This window comes from Saccopteryx bilineata, chromosome 7 (assembly GCF_036850765.1).
Source record: "Saccopteryx bilineata isolate mSacBil1 chromosome 7, mSacBil1_pri_phased_curated, whole genome shotgun sequence".
Lineage (NCBI taxonomy): Eukaryota > Metazoa > Chordata > Mammalia > Chiroptera > Emballonuridae > Saccopteryx > Saccopteryx bilineata.
The window spans coordinates 79,848,224-79,867,165 of NC_089496.1; the positions used below are offsets into that span (position 1 = coordinate 79,848,224).

At 44.7% G+C, this 18,942-nt stretch overlaps 1 protein-coding gene across 3 annotated transcripts in view; it reads right to left on the reverse strand.

Annotated features, from left to right (window-relative positions):
• Positions 1-9,282: 9,282 nt before the first annotated feature.
• Positions 9,283-18,942, reverse strand: part of IDE (insulin degrading enzyme) — a 116,063-nt gene continuing 106,403 nt past the window's right edge. For all 3 annotated transcript variants that reach the window (XM_066238365.1, XM_066238364.1, XM_066238366.1), the window contains 4 exons: positions 17,585-17,646; positions 13,393-13,465; positions 12,088-12,155; positions 9,283-11,539 (listed from right to left, as the gene is read on the reverse strand). In XM_066238365.1, coding sequence (XP_066094462.1) covers positions 11,444-11,539; positions 12,088-12,155; positions 13,393-13,465; positions 17,585-17,646 — 299 coding nt within the window. In that variant the 3' untranslated portion in view covers positions 9,283-11,443. The remainder of the gene's footprint in view (positions 11,540-12,087; positions 12,156-13,392; positions 13,466-17,584; positions 17,647-18,942) is intronic.

Below are 18,942 nucleotides of genomic sequence, written 5' to 3' on the forward strand. Positions count from 1 at the left end.
ATAACCTTACAGAGGCCCTTTTACAACTTCAAGAGGGGAAATTACCAAGGAGTTGCTAAGACTACAAGGAATTTAAATCTAAATCTAAATTACTTCCTGGGTGACTCACGATGATGAGCTAGAACATGCGGGAAAAACACACAATCAGACTGGTCCCTGGGCTAACCTGTCAGGTACTTTCAATGTGATGTGGGCACCTTATGTGTTTATAGACAACTTTATCACACATGCTCTCATTTAATTCTCCCAAGAACCTATTATGGTGGGTATTCCTTCTTCCCATGAGTGTCAGCACTCATCTAAGAACAGAGCCCTAGGCCCTGGCTGGTGGCTCAGTGGATAGAGCATTGGCCCAGCATATGAATGTCATTTCTGGGTTCAATTCAGGGCACACAAGACAAGTGACCACTGTTTTTCACCCTTCCCCCACTCTCTCCCTCTTCCCCTCCCACAGCCAATGGCTCAATTGGTTTGAGCCCTGGGCACTGAGGATAGCTCCATTGGAGCACATCAGTCTCAGGTGCTAAAAATAGCTAGGTACTCCAGCATCGGCCACAGATGGGGTTGCCAGGTTTGATCCTGGTGGGGGTACGTGCAGGAATCTGCCTCACTATCTCCCCTCCTCTCACCTAAAAAGTAAAGAAAAGAAAAGAAGGAACAGAGCCCTGAATCTCATAGGTGCCCACTCAGACCCTGCTTTTCCCTTCATCTTTTTCTCATTAAATCTTACATTGCTGGACTCAGCTTCCTTCTCAGCTTGATATCTTTTAAAAAAGCTTTTCAAACTGATCCCCACTGGCAATGGCTCCATCTTCATCACAATACCTGCATTATTGATATCAAATGTGGTGATTAAAAAGGAGAGCAAGTTCTGCTAGTGGCAATGGTTGGCTAGAGGGCCCTGAATGCTCTCACTGAAAATAAGTAGAAAAGTTGTACAAAATATATACCATAAAGGAGTGAAGCCCCGGCAGGTGGCTCGGTCGGTCCGAGTCCGCCCGAAGCACAGAGGCCGCTGGTTGATCCCTGGCCGGGCACAGACAGGTCAGGAACAGATCGATGTTCTTGTCTCTCTCTCTCTCTCCCTTCACTAAAGTAAACATTAAAAAAATAATAAAAGAATGAAAAGGTAAGCCAGAGAGAGAGAAATTATATTTGCAAGGCCTAGAGCTGACAAAAGTGCTTCATCAAGAATCTATACAACTTCTACAACTCACTAAGAAAAAGACTGACAATTAAAAATAATATTTTTTAATTTATTCAGTGAGAGAGGAAGGGAGAGAGAGAGAGAGAGAGAAAGAGAGAGACACACACACAAACATTAAGCTATTCCTGTATGTGCCCTGACCGGGGCTCAAACTGGCAACCTTTACACTTTGGGATAATGCTCTAACCAACCAAGCCATCCAGCCAGGGCCTAACAATACAACTTTTAAAATGAGCGAGAAAACAAAAAGAAACATTGAAATAGTCCATAAACACATGAAAGGTTGCCAATCTCATTAGTATACAAAGAAATGCAAATTAAAACCACATCCATCAGAATAGCTAAAATTGTTAAGTCTAATAATACAAAGTGATGGTGAGCAACGAACTGCAACTCGACTGGTGCAACCAGTTTGGAAACTAGTTTGGTGATATTTCCTAAACTTGAATAGACATATAGATCTTATGACAGCAATTTCACTCCTAGGTACACACATAGAAAGGCATGTAAGTGTGGTTAAGAATGGCTATAGCAGGCCCGGGCTGGATGCTCAGTTGGTTAGAGCAGGGGTCTCAAACTCGCGGCCCGCCGAACAATTTTGTGCGGCCCGCAGACTAATCCACAAAGTTCAAAATATTTTGTATAAAATTAAGTAAGCCTAGGGGCCTACTTGTATTTTTCATTTCTCTAGCATCCTAGCTAGATATTAGCTTAGTTAACAGCAGTTGTGATGCGAACAACAGTTTCTGGTCGTTTTGTGACACTGAGTAAACTGCATGTACGATTGTGCTTGTTGTACTGATTTTTTTTTTGTTTTCAACTGCAGTGAGAAAAGTGTTGTGTAACAGTTGCCTTTTGTAGACCTAGTGCGCCGCGGCTGTGATCTTGCTCTGCGGCCCACATGCTGAGTTGAGTTTGAGACCCCTGGGTTAGAGTGTCATCCTGATATGCAAACGTTGCTGATTCAATCCTGGTCAGGGCACATAGAGTCAGATTGATGTTTCAGTATCTCTCTCTCCCAAAAATCAATCAATAAAAACTTTTAAAAATCTTAAATAAAAAATGTTTATGGCGGTATTATTTACAAATAACCCCAAACTGGAAACCTAAATGATTTTCAATAGTAGAATGGATAAATTGTTATCTACTCATATAATGGACTAATGTAACAGTGAAAGCAGAAAAAATTATAGCTACACATACAGTAAATGGATAATTCTGACAAATATATTTTGTAAATAAACTCAGACACAAATAATGCATATTTTTAAAATTTCATTATCTAAAATTTAAAGCAAGCAAAAATAATCCATGTTTGTTAGAAGACAAGATAGTCTAGCCTGACCGGTGGTGGTGCAGTGGGTGGGACATCGACCTGCAATGCTGAGGTCACTGGTTCGAAACCCTGTCCTTGTCTGGTCAAGGCCCACACAACAAGCAATCAATGAACACTAAAGTGCAGCAACTATGAGTTGATACTTCTCGCTCCCCTCCACCCTTCTCTCTCCTCTCTGTAAAATTAATAAATAAAATATCTTTAAAAAAAACACTCTTTTGTGGCGCAGCGGATATAGCATCAACCTGGAATGCTGAGGTCGCCAGTTCAAAACCCAGGGCTTGCCCGGTCAAGGCACATGCGAGAAGCAGCTACTATGAATTGATGCTGCCCACTCCTCCCCTCTGCCTTTCTCTCTCTCTCTCCTCTCCCTGAAATCAATAAATAAAATCTTAAAAAAAAAAAAAAGACAAGATAATGCTTACCTTTGGGTAGAAAGAGGGGCTGGTGACTGAAAGGAGAATGAGATAAAGATCTATTTCTTGCCCTGAAATGCCATTACATAGATGCATTTACTTTGTGATAATTAATTGAGCTGTAAACTGTTTTGTGCACTCGAATTTTAAAAAGTTTTATTTTATTTAATTTTTAAAAAATTTTATTTATTCATTTTATAGAGGAGAGAGAAAGGGAGAAAGAGAGACAGAGAAGGAGAGAGAGAGGAGAGAGAGAAGGTGGGGAGGAGCTAGAAGCGTCAACTCCCATATGTGCCTTGACCAGGCAAGCCCAGGGTTTCGAACCGGCGACCTCAGCATTTCCAGGTTGACGCTTTATCCACTGCGCCACCACAGGTCAGGCTAAAAATAGTTTTAAAAAAAGGAGGATATTCAAAAATAGTTTTGTAAAAATCTAGCCTTCCTCTTAACTTGAAGTGGGAGAGATTTAATTGATGGGATGTAACTGGCAGTGTTCCTCAAACTTATGTACATGTCACTCATCTGGGGACCCCGTTAAAACACATGTTTGACCCAGTATTTTGGAGTGGAACCCAAGATTCTTGCATTTCTAGAAAGCTCCTGATACTTCCCAAACCATGCTCCACAAATAGTAATGTTTTTGAGTTGTTAATTGATGTTAAGATTTAAAAAATCAAATCAAAATTTACTTTCAAAATAGAATACTGCCTGACCTGTGGTGGTGCAGGGGACAGAGCTTAGACCTGGAATGCTGTCTCTAGTTCAAACTGGACTTGTCCTGGGCTTGTCCGCTCAAGGCACATATGAGAAGCAATCAATGAGCAACTTCCGAGACCCCAAGGTCGCCAGCTTGAGCGCGGGCTCGTTTGGTTTGAGCAAACTCTCACCAGCTTGAGCCCAAGGTCGCTGGCTCCAGCAAGGGGTTACTCAGTCTGCTGGAGGCCCATGGTCAAGGCACATATGAGAGAGCAATCAGTGAACAACTAAGGTGTTGCAACGCGCAATGAAAAACTGATTGATGCTTCTCATCTCTCTCTGTTCCTGTCTGTCTCTGTCTATCCCTCTCTCTGACTCACTCTCTGTCTCTGTAAAAAATAAATAAATTTTAAAAAACCAAAAAACCCCCCAAAAAACCCAACAACAAAAAAAGTCTTCATAAAATTATTCCTTTGGCTAATAATCTTTCACCTTGGACATTTAGAATTAATGCAATTTACACTTGCCTTACAAACCATTTTGAACACTACTGACCGAATTTCTAACTGTTCCTCAAATTTGCTATCAACCTCTTCATCGAGTGGAACTATCAACACTTGTATTCAAAAATGGGCTTCAACAAAATATTTCATTGTTAACTCTCTATTTCTGACTTAGCATACCTCACAGTTGTCAAAGGTTACCTACAAAATATAATCTTTTGCTTTAATAAAGAATATATCTATATGCTAGAAGCTAGCTGCTTTCCCTTGATACTGTATTTCTAACTTTAGCTATTCTAGTCTTCATTAAATGGTATCTCATTTTGGTTATAACATTTCCGTTTCTTTCAGGTTTCCCAATGTCCTTTGATTTTTATCTCCTGACTACAGCCTCTCCTACCGGCTTTCATTTGCATTTCCTTGATGACTAAGGATGGTATCTTTTCGCAGACAGACTGACCTTGCTTGTATTTCCTTTAGTGAAACATCTATTCAACTCTTTCACTGGATATTTATCTTATGATTTTGTTTCCTATATATTCTATCTGTCCTTTATCTGATTTACTATGTATTGCAAACATTTCTTCCCAGTCAGCAGCTTGCCTTTTTTTTTTTTTTTTTTTCATTTTTCTGAAGCTGGAAACAGGGAGAGACAGTCAGACAGACTCCCGCATGCGCCCGACCGGGATCCACCCGGCACGCCCACCAGGGGCGAAGCTCTGCCCACCAGGGGGCGATGCTCTGCCCATCCTGGGCGTCGCCATGTTGCGACCAGAGCCACTCTAGCGCCTGAGGCAGAGGCCACAGAGCCATCCCCAGCGCCCGGGCCATCTTTGCTCCAATGGAGCCTTGGCTGCGGGAGGGGACAAGAGAGACAGAGAGGAAAAGCGCGGCGGAGGGGTGGAGAAGCAAATGGGCGCTCCTCCTGTGTGCCCTGGCCGGGAATTGAACCCGGGTCCTCCGCACGCTAGGCCGACGCTCTACCGCTGAGCCAACCGGCCAGGGCAGCAGCTTGCCTTTTTTTAATGGTATCCTTTGAAGAGAAGATTTTTGTTAAACTTGAAAAAATTTAGTTTGTCCATTTTTTCTTTGATGGTTAGTGACTTTTACATCCTAAAAAAATTTTGCCTACCAAACTTTGAAAAGATTTTTCTCTTGTTTTCTTATAGAATTTTTATAATTTGCTTTTGTGTTTAAATCTGTAGTCTTTTCTGAGATAATCTGTATATACTATAAGGTAAGGGTTCAATTTTTCTTTTTCCATAAGGCCAGATAACTCAGTTGGTTAGAGTATTGTCTTAAAGCAGTGGTCCCCAACCCCCAAGCCGTGGACCGGTACAGGTCCGCAAAGAAAGAATAAATAACTTACATTATTTCCGTTTTATTTATATTTAAGTCTGAATGATGTTTTATTTTTTAAAAAATGACCAGATTCCCTCTGTTACATCCGTCTAAGACTCACTCTTGACACTTGTCTCGGTCACGTGATACATTTATCCGTCCCACACTAAAGGCTGGTCCGTGAAAATATTTTCTGACATTAAACCGGTCCGTGGCCCAAAAAAGGTTGGGACCACTGTCTTAAAGTACAGATGTTGCTGGTTCAATCTCCAGTCAGGACACATATAGAAACAGATCGATGGCCCTTCCTCTCTCTCTAAAATCAATAAATAAAAATTTTAAAAATCAACTGAAATAAATTTGGGGATCTATTTCTGGACTATTCTCTTCCATTAACCTATATGTCTATCCTTAAGTCAATACCTCACTATCCTGATTACTATAGTTTTATATAAGCCTTTTATCAAGGATAACTTTGTGTCACTTGACCCTACAGAACACCTAGTACACTAGACCACTCTACCAAGCTGTAGCAGCTCTACCTCATAAACATAAAGACACAGGGGGACTGTCAAAACGTGGAGACCAAGAAAGAACAAATGAGGGAACAGAACGAAACTCCAGAAAGAGCTAAACAAAATGGAGACAAGCAATCTACTAGATGCAGAGTTAGAACACTGGTTATAAGGATGCTCTCCTATAGATCAATAGAAGAGAACAGTCCAGAAATAGATCGGTGCAAGATTGATCAGGATGATCATATAGCAAGTTACATAATGTCTAATCACTGGGGTGTTCACCTTGAACCTAATATAATAATTTATGTCAACTGTAATTGAAAAAAATAAAAAATGATTTAAAAAAAATCAGGTTTTTAAAAAGAGTATCCATGTGGAAAATTCTCATTACACGTAGACTACTGAAGGAAAATATTGCAACACTGAATGTATGACCCTACTCTATATGCATAGGAAGAAAGACTGCAGAGAAACAACACAAATGGTTGTCTGAGTGGTCGGGTCACTGGTTAACTAGACTCTTCATCCGTCTTTTCCAAATTTCTCGAGGGGATCCAGATACTTCCACCACTGCAGGGACAACAGGGAGAGCCAGCACTGATATACTGATATAGGGTTTAGCAGACCAGGAGGGCCTGGATTAACCCCAATAGGGAGAGATCCAGCAGGCAGTGGTGAAAACTGGCCACAGGGTAGCCCAAGAGCAGAAGCAACAGTGAACTGGAGGAGAGGCGCATAGACTCTGAGACCCGGTCCCACTCCCTCCAAACCAGGCAAAGGTGTGAGATTAAGATCCTGTATATTGATAGATACGTGAATTCCAAACTGCCCTCTTGATGTTCCGCTTATCTGTCAGACCTCACCCTTACTGGACTATCGCCCCTGAGGCGGAGGAATTCCAAGCTGGCAAGCCCCCCCAAGGAGGAGCATTCCTCCGGACATACCAGGACTTTTGATTCAACACCCACTTGCTCGAGACTCTCCTTTTACCTTATAAATTCATCCCCCTAGCTTGTACTGGTGCTCTTCTCCCCGGAGAAGTGCCCGGCAGGGTTCCTTTCTTCCTTTCAATAAAGCCTGTTACTCTGGTCTTTTAGGACTCCCATGGATTCCAACATATATGGCCCGGGCTGGTTGGCTCAGTGGAAAGAGCCTCAGCCTGGCATGCAAACATCCCAGATTCAATCCCTGGTCAGGGCACACGTGAGAAGTGACCATCTACTTCTCTTCCCCTCCCTCTCTTCCTTCTCTTTTCCCCTCTTGCAACCAGTGGCTTGGTTGGTCTGAGTATCAGCCTCAGGCGCTGAGGATAGCTCAGTTGATTTGAGCATCGGCCCCAGACAGGGGTAACTGAGTGGATCCCAGCTGGAGCACATGCAAGAGTCTACTTCCCTTCTTCTCATTTAAAAATAAAAATAAAAGATCCTATATATATAAAAAGGTAGAGTTTTAGACAAATGCTAAAGGATCTGCCTTTTACTTTATTCCAGAAGAAGTACATTACCGGGCTTTGTAGCTATTATTACAGGGAATCCACATGGAATAGAGATGTAGTTTAAAGATCTGAGTGGAGGCTTGAGCATGTGCTTCCTGTACGATCCTGGACAAACGGTTTAGCCTTTCTGAGCCTGTTTTCATCTCTGAACACCTGGGAAGATAACTTTAATCATAATCCTCCCATGTCAAAAGACTGTGAAAGATGTCTGTGGAGGTGGTCTGTAATCTACAAAGTCCTTTATATTTATGATGTTAAGGTTAATTTAGGGTATAAGCTGTCCAAAACACTGTAATATCTTTGAAGTTAGATAAGAAAAGTAGCAACGGTGAGACTACCAATAAGTTTTGCCATGAACATGGACAATGTTCATGTTGAGAAGGACAATAAATGAATTTCATTTGACAGGTAGCACAGAGATGGGATCTAAAGGCAGGAACAGCCTGACCTGGCGGTGGCGCAGTGGAGAGAGCGTCAGATTAGGATGAGGTCGCCAGCTTGAGAGCGGGTTCATCCAGCTTGAGTGCAGGGTCGCTGGCTTGAGCAAGGGGTCACTCACTCAGCTGGAGACTACTGGCCAAGGCACATATGAGAAAGCAATCAACGAACAACTAAGGTGCCTCAACAAAAAAGTGATGCCTCTCATCTCCCTCTCTTCCTGCCTGTCCCTTTCTCTCTCTTGCTAAAAAAAAAAAAGAGCAGGAACCACCTGGTTTTCCCCATGAACAGAAATACTCTGCGAAGCTGTATAAAGAGTTGGAAAGGGGGCCAGCTGCTTCCCGCCATGCGCCCGGAGTGGGGAAGCTGCCCCTGGCCATAGAACCCGGCGCTGTCTGAGCCTCTGGAGGGGGCTGGTGCGCTGTCCCTGAGCACAGTGCTGGGTGGGCTGCACGACTGTCCTAGGAGGGAAACTGAGGTACAAGTCGATTTATTCCTGACCTGCCTGTTTGAGGCAGCCGGCAATCACGAGTAGAAAGATCCTGACAGAAAGCCACAGGCCGGAGCCGGACAAGGTGCCCAGGCGCCTGCCCTGCTGCTGGAGATGGGGTGAGAAGATGCAAAGACGAGCTAGAGACGAGAGAAATTTTGTTTTTCTACCCTTTTTCTTTTCCTCCTTGTAATGCCAGGGACAAATCTTTCTGGGTTTGGGGTTAGTGACAAGACAGCAAGGAGTTCAACCTCCCATGCTGAGATTCCTGTTTTACAAAAACAATTTACTTTAAGGAGCATGAAAATTGACCCATTTAACTATATCACTGCTACCCAGATACACTTAAAACTAAAAATTCACTGTTTTCTGTATTAGAAACAATGAAAGCAAGAAACATTGGCAGCCCTGGCTAGTTGGCTCAGTGGTAGAGTGTCGGCCCAGCATGTGGAAGTCCCAGGTTCAATTCCCGGCCAGGGCACACAGCAAAAGCGCTCATCTGCTTCTCCACCCCTCCCCCTCTCTTTTTTCTCTCTTCCCCTCTCGCAGCTAAGGCTCTACTGGAGCAAAGTTGGCCGGGACGCTGAGGACGGCTCCATGGCCTCCACTTCAGGTGCTAGAATGGCTCCAATTATAGTAGAGCAATGGCCCAGATGGGCAGAGCATCGCCCCTGATGGGCATGCTGGGTGGATCCAGGTGGGGCACATGTGGGAGTCGGTCTCTCTGCCTCTCTGCTTCTCACTTCAGAAAAAATTTTTTAAAAATTGGCAAATCAAGATGTTGAGAGGTAGGTTGAGGACTGGCCACTGAAACTGGAAAAATAATACAAGTGCAAACTGCGGAGGTTAAAGTCAGGCGGTTTATTGTAAACAGGATTTACCCTAGCACTCCACCACACTGGCTGTGTCACATGCTCTCTCTTCCAAATCAACTAGTCAAAGAGAAGACTATTCCAAAATGTCACAGGTAACCAATAACTCAGTTTGTTTCCCAGATCTCCTTTACTAAGCACTGAGTAGCTGGCAGTACCCGGGGTAGCCTGTTATTGCTCGTGGATGCAGCTGGCCCCGTTTAGATGGATCGGTAGTACGCCTGAGTGACCAACGGCGGCTCGGGGCCAGCCTGGCGGCCCGCCCACGCTGGGGCACGCCAACAACACCCCAGTTCCTGGAAGAACACATGCTACTCCTTTCAGACTTCTTCATGTGGCTTGCTCATAAAAAGAACTGTTACATTTCACCCATTCTTTTAAAAAGAGCTTAAAGTTACTCAGTAGCACATAATTTTCCACAGAAAAGGTTAAGTGGATTATTTACTCTTAGTGGTGGATTTAAACACTCGCGACTAATTTTAGATCCCTCTTGTATATATTTGCAATTTGATGAAAAGCTGCATAGTCTACAAATGCATAAAACCAGAAGGAGGCGGTGACTCACGCACCTCCTGATGGACAGACAGGCTTCATACAAGGAAGGTCTTGAAGGCAGGATAAAAAGACAGTTACAGCACCACATTCATGTGATAGAAATGGAGTCTGCTTTCCAACGCAGCCTCCGCAGCAGTGATTATATCATTCTTGCCCCAAATTTAGATTATTTGGAAAATGGAAAATGTGAAAACTTAAGACATGTAAAGACATGACTACAGAAAGAAATCCTGGCAAATCAACTCATACGGAAGTAAAATATTACTTGAAAATGTCATTCCTTACTTTGCCTGAGTTAGTGGACAACCGGGCCATGACTGTTACCAGTGCCTACATGTGAAAGTATATTCACAATTTCTCTTGAAGTTTTAATAACAGTAAATATTTCAAAACAGCTGCTAAATCTATAGTAACAATTTCATCTAAAATAGTATCTCATGAGAAAAATATTTTTTACAAGTCCACTCTAGCCATCATTTGTGTTGTGTTTATATTTCTATAGTCAAAAAATAATGTAATACTTATGGCAGTATTAGACTGGTAAGAAAACTGGATTTTAGTTTTATGGAGATCTTGGTATTTGAAGATCCAAGCTTTTATATTTTTAAACCTCCAAAAAAGGTGGCTTTGTACTTGTTACCTTTTAAATTCAACAGGGCAAATATTTTGGTTCACATACTTGCTGCAATTCACCGCAGTAAAAAGTTACAGTGTTTACAATAGCTGATGTTGGAAAAGCATGTCACACACTCAGTGGGTCTGGAATTCACCGTACTAGTACTTGTTAAATACAGTAACACGTTGATGGGGAAAAGTAAAGCTGAGGGAACACTGCAAACCATGAACAACAAGAATGTCAATATAATTCAATCAGAAACAAACAGATCACAGGAATCCTGAGAAATTCAGTTTGGGACAAAATTGATGTAAGTCTGTATTTCTAGCACTAGAAATTAGTGGGGTGTTCTAGGATTTTCCAGCATTTGACGAGTTTGAATAAAAAACATGTTCAAATTTTATAAAAAGATTAAAACCATGCCTTATCACCAGCAATTTCACTAATAAAAGAAAACTACATTGCTTTGTGTATTATCTGTCAAATGTAATGTTGTCCATTGATTTACATGAAACCATCACGTAGAAAGCAAATTTGAGGATCAAATTTAAAAAGGTATTACCTTTCTAAATGTTTTGAAGCCTTTTCTGTCAATCTAGGAGTCTTTTAGAAAAGAGGTAATGTTTTCTTCTAACAGGAAACTATTTTACAGAATAGGAAAGAAGGGTCTATTGGAGGATCATTTATCATGTTAAGTAGTTATATAAGGGAAATTTCTCTTAGTAATGAAAATTTTTTTTTTAATATTTAAGAGGCATGTATTTTAAAAATAGTCTACATCTATAAGATTTTGTCATTTAATTACTTTGGATTTTTAATATTTCTACATAATGACATCTCATCACTGCTTCTGTTTGTGTCTCTAACAGTGAACCAGAACTACTCAAGTGGCCAAGACTGCTCCCAGCCCTGGGAGACTCAGGGACGCCTCCACTGCCCTCAGCCACCCGCGCGGCGTCTTCAGAGTTTTGCGGCCATGAAGTTAATATGTGGCTTCACAAGGGGAAACAGTGGCAAACCACGCTTGAACTCAGTCATGTTCTGAATTACTTCAGGCTGCAAAGAAAAAAGTTTCCTATTAGTGTATTTAGTCTAAAAAGCAGACTGAACAGAATAGCCATTTTTCTTTTTTTTCATACACACTAGTTTCCACCCACATATTACAATCTGCCGGCCTTTCCTCCTAGATCAGCAGAGCCAGAGGCAGGTGTGCTCACCCAGCAGGGGCCTGCTCACACAGCCAGTTTCCCTCCTCCTGCAGTTTCATGCCGGCCCTTCCAGATGACTAAAATATGCGGGCACTACGGAAGGGGCGGGGACCACAGTGGCTGGAGACGGCTCTTTGCAGAGGAACACAACTGTGCAGGCTACACTCACAGGCAGACAGGGCAGAGGGTGAGCTTCTATGCAGCTGGAAAAAGGAAGGTCTGACCACGGGGACTTGTCAGAAAGAACGGGCAGCTGGCCTTTGAAGGAAGACCTAAACCAGAGGCTCGACCACCTGCTGACCTGAAAGCCCTGGGTCTTAAGCGCCTTGAGGAAGAAGCCCCCGTGAGCAGTAAGTCCTCTAACAGAGCATTCGAACTTGACATTACATTGCTTACTTGTGGCAAGGCAGGTGCTTGTGACAAAGTTATATCATTTTGACATGGGAACTCTCCAACCACAGGACCTATAAGAAAATGAAGGGTTTAATACTTTGCACTTATTGACACTAGCACACAGAGCAACTTTAAAAAATAACTGTAACCAGGCCTTGGCCGGTTGGCTCAGTGGTAGAGCGTCAGCCTGGTGTGCGGGAGTCCCGGGCTCGATTCCCGGCCAGGGCACACAGGAGAGGCGCCCATCTGCTTCTCCACCCCTCCCCCTCTCCTTCTTCTCTGACTCTCTCTTCCCCTCCTGCAGCCAAGGCTCCATTGGAGCAAAGTTTGCCTGGGCGCTGGGGATGGCTCCATGGCCTCTGCCTCAGGCGCTAGAATGGCTCTGTTCGCAACAGAGCAGAGCATCGCCCCCTGGTGGGCGCATGCAGGAGTCTGTCTGACTGGCTCCCTGTTTCCAACTTCAGAAAAATACAAAAAAAAAACAAACCCAAAAACTGTGACCAGATTCAGCTCATTTGAAACTGGACCAAATAAACAAACAAAACCAAGCAGGAAAACTGTACCAGACCTGGTTCATGTACTTCTCAGAGCCTCTCAGGACACCTGCACCCAGGGCCCTGACTGCTTGTCCTGCCTCTCGTCTGGGGTGTCCTCATAACAGCTCGCAATGTTATCATGGTTAGAAAAGCCTTGGCAGAAGCAATTTTAGCGCCCAGGTCTGACGTCATGGACCCTGAAGCTCTGGCCACCAGAACAAGCGAGAAGCCCGTGGGGGCACGTGGCTGTGGGCACAGCTTGCCCAGTGGGAGGAGCAGGTGGGAAGGACGGACACAGAAGGCCCTCCCCTTCCTCGCACGTGCCGTGTTCCACGCGGCTTCTTTAGACACGTCCTGCTTGCAACTGGCTGTTTTCTCAGAGCTGTGGCCGCTCGCACCGTGCCCTCGGTGCCGGCCTCTCCTCTGCTGCCTTGTCTCCCGTTCCCCTATTTCTGCTTCGCCAGAGCAGACCGTCCCCGGTCAGGCCCCCGCACTCCTGTACTTCCTGCCGCCTTGTCTCCCGTTCCCCTATTTCTGCTTTGCCAGAGCAGACCGTCCCCGGTCAGGCCCCCCCCCCCCCCCCCGCACTCCTGTACTTCCTGCCGCCTTGTCTCCCGTTCCCCTATTTCTGCTTTGCCAGAGCAGACCGTCCCCGGTCAGGCCCCCGCACTCCTGTGCTTCCTGCTGCTCCACATTGGGCGGGGCTATGACAAGGGAAAGCTTTATGTGCCTAAAAATGTACTGTTTTTTAAAGCCAATATTCAATACTCACAAGAATCCATTTCTCTGGCCAGAACATGGACGGACACCTTATGTCTCCTTGGGGCATCTACTGCCAACATTTCCTGGGCAGAAAGAAGAGCAAAGTCACCCTTTGCCCCACTAAGGAACAAGAGGTGTTCTCTTACGACTGCGGAGAACCAGCTCTCACCAGAAACAGAAAAGATGCTTCCTTCCCCTCCCCACACTTAGAGCATTTCATTTAACTTCTGAAAGATTAGGCAAGAATTATTCTTAACCCATTTTACAAATGAGAAAAATGAGTCCAAGGAGATTAGTTGGTGCGCTCAAACTCCTACAACTAACAAGCCCCTGGGTTGGGATTCCAAACCGAGCCCAGCACTCACTGGGTGGGCCGCTGAGACCAGGGCCGCAGCAGTCAGGGGACGGCCACACAGCCCGCCCCTCTGGGAGCCTCCTCAGACTCTGCACCAGGTCACTGCTGTGGGTCCTCACCCCCCCAGCTCGGGGAAGCTGACACTGCCTGAGCTCTGCCTGGTCGCACGCCCTCTCCGGTGTTAGCACACCTGAGTCTGTAAGGCGGGCACCGTGAGGGTTCCAATGTAAAGACATGAACTCTAAAACAGAGAGGTAGAGCGACTGGCTGGTGAGGGACGGCGTCAGAAGTGAGGCCTGCTCCCTCTTTCCACTCCACCACGTGGCTTTGAGGGACTCCCTCAGTTGCTGCTGTGGACACTGGGAGTGGTTGGCTGCAGACAGACCTGGGGGGTTGTCTCTTCACCTCTTTCTTATCACAACACTAGATCCTTATCACAACACCAGCTGTGATAGGGCTTCCCCTGGTGCCTCAGCCGGAAGCCAAGTTTTGTATCCTCAGAAGAAGAGATCATCAGCAAAGCCAGTTCGCCCTGACAGTTATTTACGGAGCACCGGTCATAAGGCTGGTCGCGCGCAGCTGCAACGGAATGCAATGGAAACCCCACTGAGCAACACAGCGCACCGGACCGTGCCCCCCAGTGGGAAGAACAGCCCGGATGCTCCCGCACACGTGCGCTGGCCTCTCTGGGCTCTCAGCAGTTCAGTCCAGGTTTGCCTCTGGGTGACATGGAACCTCTCAACCAAGAGCATCTTACTAATTGGAGTAAAAATTTGCTTCCAAAGATCTATTCTTGATCACTTTCCTCCCAAACTGTCACAGCCTTCTTATTAACTATAGCAGTAGTCAGCAGAACACCCTCTTCAGTTTCAGACCGTTCTCAACTTCTTCACCAACTCTGGACAGTTTTTCTAAACCAACCAACTGCATTTTCTTGCAAAATGTACTCTAAGGATGATGAGTCCCAGGAGATACTTAGAGGTATTCAGTGCAGAAAGAGGGTCCACAGTGAGATCAGTTCAGGAAATATTTTTGATGATCAAAGCTGAACAAATGCTCGGCTAAAGCAGTCTTCACTGGGGGGCTCTGCAGAACTTTTAAAATGCTAACACACTCTGTGAGTGCCCAAGAATGGAATAAAGAGTATAGCAATTTCCAAACTTACATGGCAACAAAACTCTTTTTCTAAGTTCCCCTATTGACAGCTTGTAGAACACTAGCGTATTATGGAATACGGCCAGAGAAATGTTTAAGATTCAGCTTAAGCTTGGTAGTAAATACTCTCATTTTTAACTCAGGAAAAATTCGGTCTAACTGTTGTTTTCACAAATTCAATAATCCAATACTAACTATGATTTTAAAATGAATAATAAAACTTATGGAAGGAAAAACAAATCTTCATTTCTTTTGGAAACATTGCAGTACATTATATTAGGACATCACTCTGAACACACATAATGAGTAATGAATAATGCCTTAAGAATGTCTCAGAAACCAAAAAAGAGCTGAACACCATCACCCTCTTTTACAGACAACTAAGACCAGACCTAACCTCAGAGTTTAACAATCTGAAGTAGTAAAGAAACACAACTAAAACTTATTTTATAACATCAAGGCAAAAAACATATTCTGATTAAAAGACTGACTATTACTAATAAAGAGATAATAGAAACTATATATCCAATAGCACTAAGTGCCAATCACTTTACACACCTCATTTCAATCAATACCCCAATTATTCTCTATTTTGTAAATAAGTAAACTGAGGCTTAGAAGCTTCAGTAACTCAGCCGAGGTCACAGAGTAAGTGGGGCAGTGACGGGGCTGAGCCCCAGGTGCGAGAGGACCTCTGGGCAAGCTGCGACCACTCTGGGCAGGGGCTGCAGGCGACTGAGTGGCCCGGCCCGGGCGCGTGTGCGGGGCTCCTCCACCTGACCCCCTCAGACCCCCTTCACAGTCCTGGCGGAGCTCTCTTCATCCGCACAAGGGTTACTCGGGGCTATATTTCAGAACAAAACTGTTTTACATGTCTTTATAAAAAATATATACATGAGGCCCTGGCTGGTTGGCTCAGTGGTAGAGCGTTGGCCTGGCGTGCGAGGGTCCCGGGTTCGATTCCCGGCCAGGGCACACAGGAGAAGCGCCCATCTGCTTCTCCCCCTCTGCCCCCCTCCTTCCTCTCTGTCTCTCTCTTCCCCTCCCGCAGCCGAGGCTCCATTGGAGCAAAGATGGCCCGGGCGCTGGGGATGACTCCTTGGCCTCTGCCCCAGGCGCTGGAGTGGCTCTGGTAGCAGCAGAGCATCGCCCCCTGGTGGGCAGAGCGTTGCCCCTGGTGGGCGTGCCGGGTGGATCCCGGTCGGGCGCATGCGGGAGTCTGTCTGACTGTCTCTCCCTGTTTCCAGCTTCAGAAGAGTACAGAGAAAAAAATATATATATACATGAGTTTTTATACATTCATGTATCTATTTTAATAGATTTTATTTCTAAAAGCAGTTTCGGGTTCACAGCAAACTGGAGCGGAAGGCTCAGAGGTCTTCCTACGTCCGCTGCTCCACACATGCACGTCCTGTGTGCACACAGACAACAGCAGCCTTGTAGTTTGCAGGAGGTTCGGGGGGGATTAGTGTGAGTGAGTCACAGACAGGGCAAGGTCACCACTGTCCTCTAGGAAACTATCGGCACCTTCAGGTCAGGACACTTCCCTTTCCTCAGTCTCCCCCACAGCACCAGCACTGGTCAATACACGGGTACTGGAGACTCCAATACAGGAAAGAAATACGATCAGCCTTCACTGTACAAGTCATTTCACAAAATTGTTCTAATGAGAATGGCATGTACTGACTCTTGTAGTGTCAGCCACGGTATTTCCCTGAAAAATGACACTGTCAAGTCAAGGAATTTCCTCCCAAAGAGACATCAGCACAGGGCAGGACTGCATCCCTTCCGCATCCCAGTCCGACGCTCTTCCACTGCGCCACCGCCTGCCTGGTCAGGCAGGACTGCATCCCTGACCGAGCGACTGGCAGCTGGTAACTCAGACACGAGCCAGAAGTGGCTAGACAGGATGTCATTCTAAAGACACCACGGTAACTGCAGAGCATACTTTTGCTCTTTATCCTGCAGACATAAAAAGGATTTTAAACAGAGGCCCCAATATATTACAAAAAATATATGACACTGTCAAGTACAACTCTACTGCAGTAAAAAAAATTTAATTTCTGTACTTAGCATGCTGATTACTTATTATATACCCACTTAACATTTTCTTAGAATTTTGTTATAGGTGGGGAATATTTAGATGGTGCAAACGCCTTAAAACTGTACTGGAAAAACGCTAATGGTGGTGCCTCTCTTGTCTCTTGATAAACTTTCTCTATAGCACAGGCATTCAAAACCCGTATGATCGTCGAACACCGTTCAAAGGTGAGTACCCAGCAGCACATAAGCGGGGAACACAGAGTATGGTGGTCAGGGGTCGAAGAATCACCTAGGTCTCAAGTTCCATCTGTTTTCTTTATTATTCCTTCCCACCAAACAAGCGCAGCCACGTTCTCTGTGGGCCGGGTGGGACAGAGAGAAGAAACAGAACGGCAGCCTTTTAAAGAGAAACACCCAGAAGCCAGGAAGGGCCATCACAGTCCGTGGTCCAGACAGAGCAGATAAACAGTACTGGGTTCAATATGAACGGTCTCTTTTTTCTAACAATAACACGTGTCAAAATACTCACATCCATGAAAATGCCTTCCTAAATCCTATCTGAATGGGTTCCAAGCAGCAACAAACACATAAACCAGCACATACAGTATTTCCTTATTAGTTAAAATCTAAATATACAGATCGAATTTACCTTGTAGAATTTGATGATATCTTCCTTAGTAAGTGTCTTTAAATATGCAACTTCTGTATTATCTGAAAAAGTAATTATACAGTAATTTACCAATAATCACGCTTTAAGTAGCCCAGAATACTACACCAAATGACAATATGCTTCACTTCAACACTCCTAAGGACTACATTTGTAAATATCTGCTCCTACAAGTAGCAGAGTGTTGGCCTAGCATGTAGATGTCCTGGGTTCAATTCCTCGTCAGGGTACACAGAAATGATCATCTGCTTCTCCACCCCTCCCCCTCCTCTCTCTCTCTCTCTCTCTCTCTCTCTCTTCCTACAGCCATGGCTCAATTGGTTCAAAAGCATCGGCCCCAGGTGCTAAAAACAGCTCAGTTGGATAGGCAGAGCATTGGCTCCAGATCGGGGGTGTGTGTGTGTGTGTCAGGTGGATCCCGGTTGAGGTGCACTCAGGAGTCTGTCTCTCTATCTCCCTTCCTCTCACTAGGAAGAAGAAGAAGGAGAAGAAGAAAAATGAGCTGTTTGATCTTGGGCTAGTCACTTCCACATTTCTGAGCCTTAATTCCCTCTCTGGGAAATAGGGGATAATAACTACTTAATGGGACTGTACTGAGAACTAAGAAAAAGGATAAATAACAACACATAGCTATGGCACAATGCAAAATGCTCTGTAAGTGGTAGGTACTATATTCATAGTGAAACTGTTAGAAAATCATAGGTAAGGAAACAGAGGCCAAAAAAGGTGAGCTGGCCAACATCTTCAACTTATTGGCATCACAATGAAAACACAATCCACCTCTCCTGACTTTTAGGGTAGCTCAGCACACCCCACTGTTAATCTCTGCTCTATCCCGGGCGGGACGGCTTAGTTGGTTAGAGTGTCGTCCCGAAGTGCAGAGGTTGCTGGTTCAGTTCCTGGTCAGGGAACACACAGGACAGACAGACGTTCCTGTCTCTCTCTCTCCCCGCCCCCTTCCTTTCTTGCTAAAATCAATAAATAAAAAGTTAAAAAAACAATTTCTGCTCTATAAGAAAGGTGAAAGGAAGCTGAGAAGCAGAAGGCTTTGGGGAGCATAGTTCCCCCAAATCTAAAAGCACGAACATATTTGTGGAGACCCCTGAAGGCAAATGTTGAAGCCCAGGGCCTCCGGGGCAGCACAGCATCAGGAGAGTTCAATCTGCTGGTCTTTCTTTTTCGTTTTGTTTTTTAAGTGTTATGAGAAATAGATATCTACATATCCATGCTCAGAGGCTCAGGGGCACAGTGATTGAACACAAAAAGTGAAATAAGATTTATTACTACGGGGGTGGGGGGATATATTCGGTGGGATACTTGAATCTATGTAAACACAATAC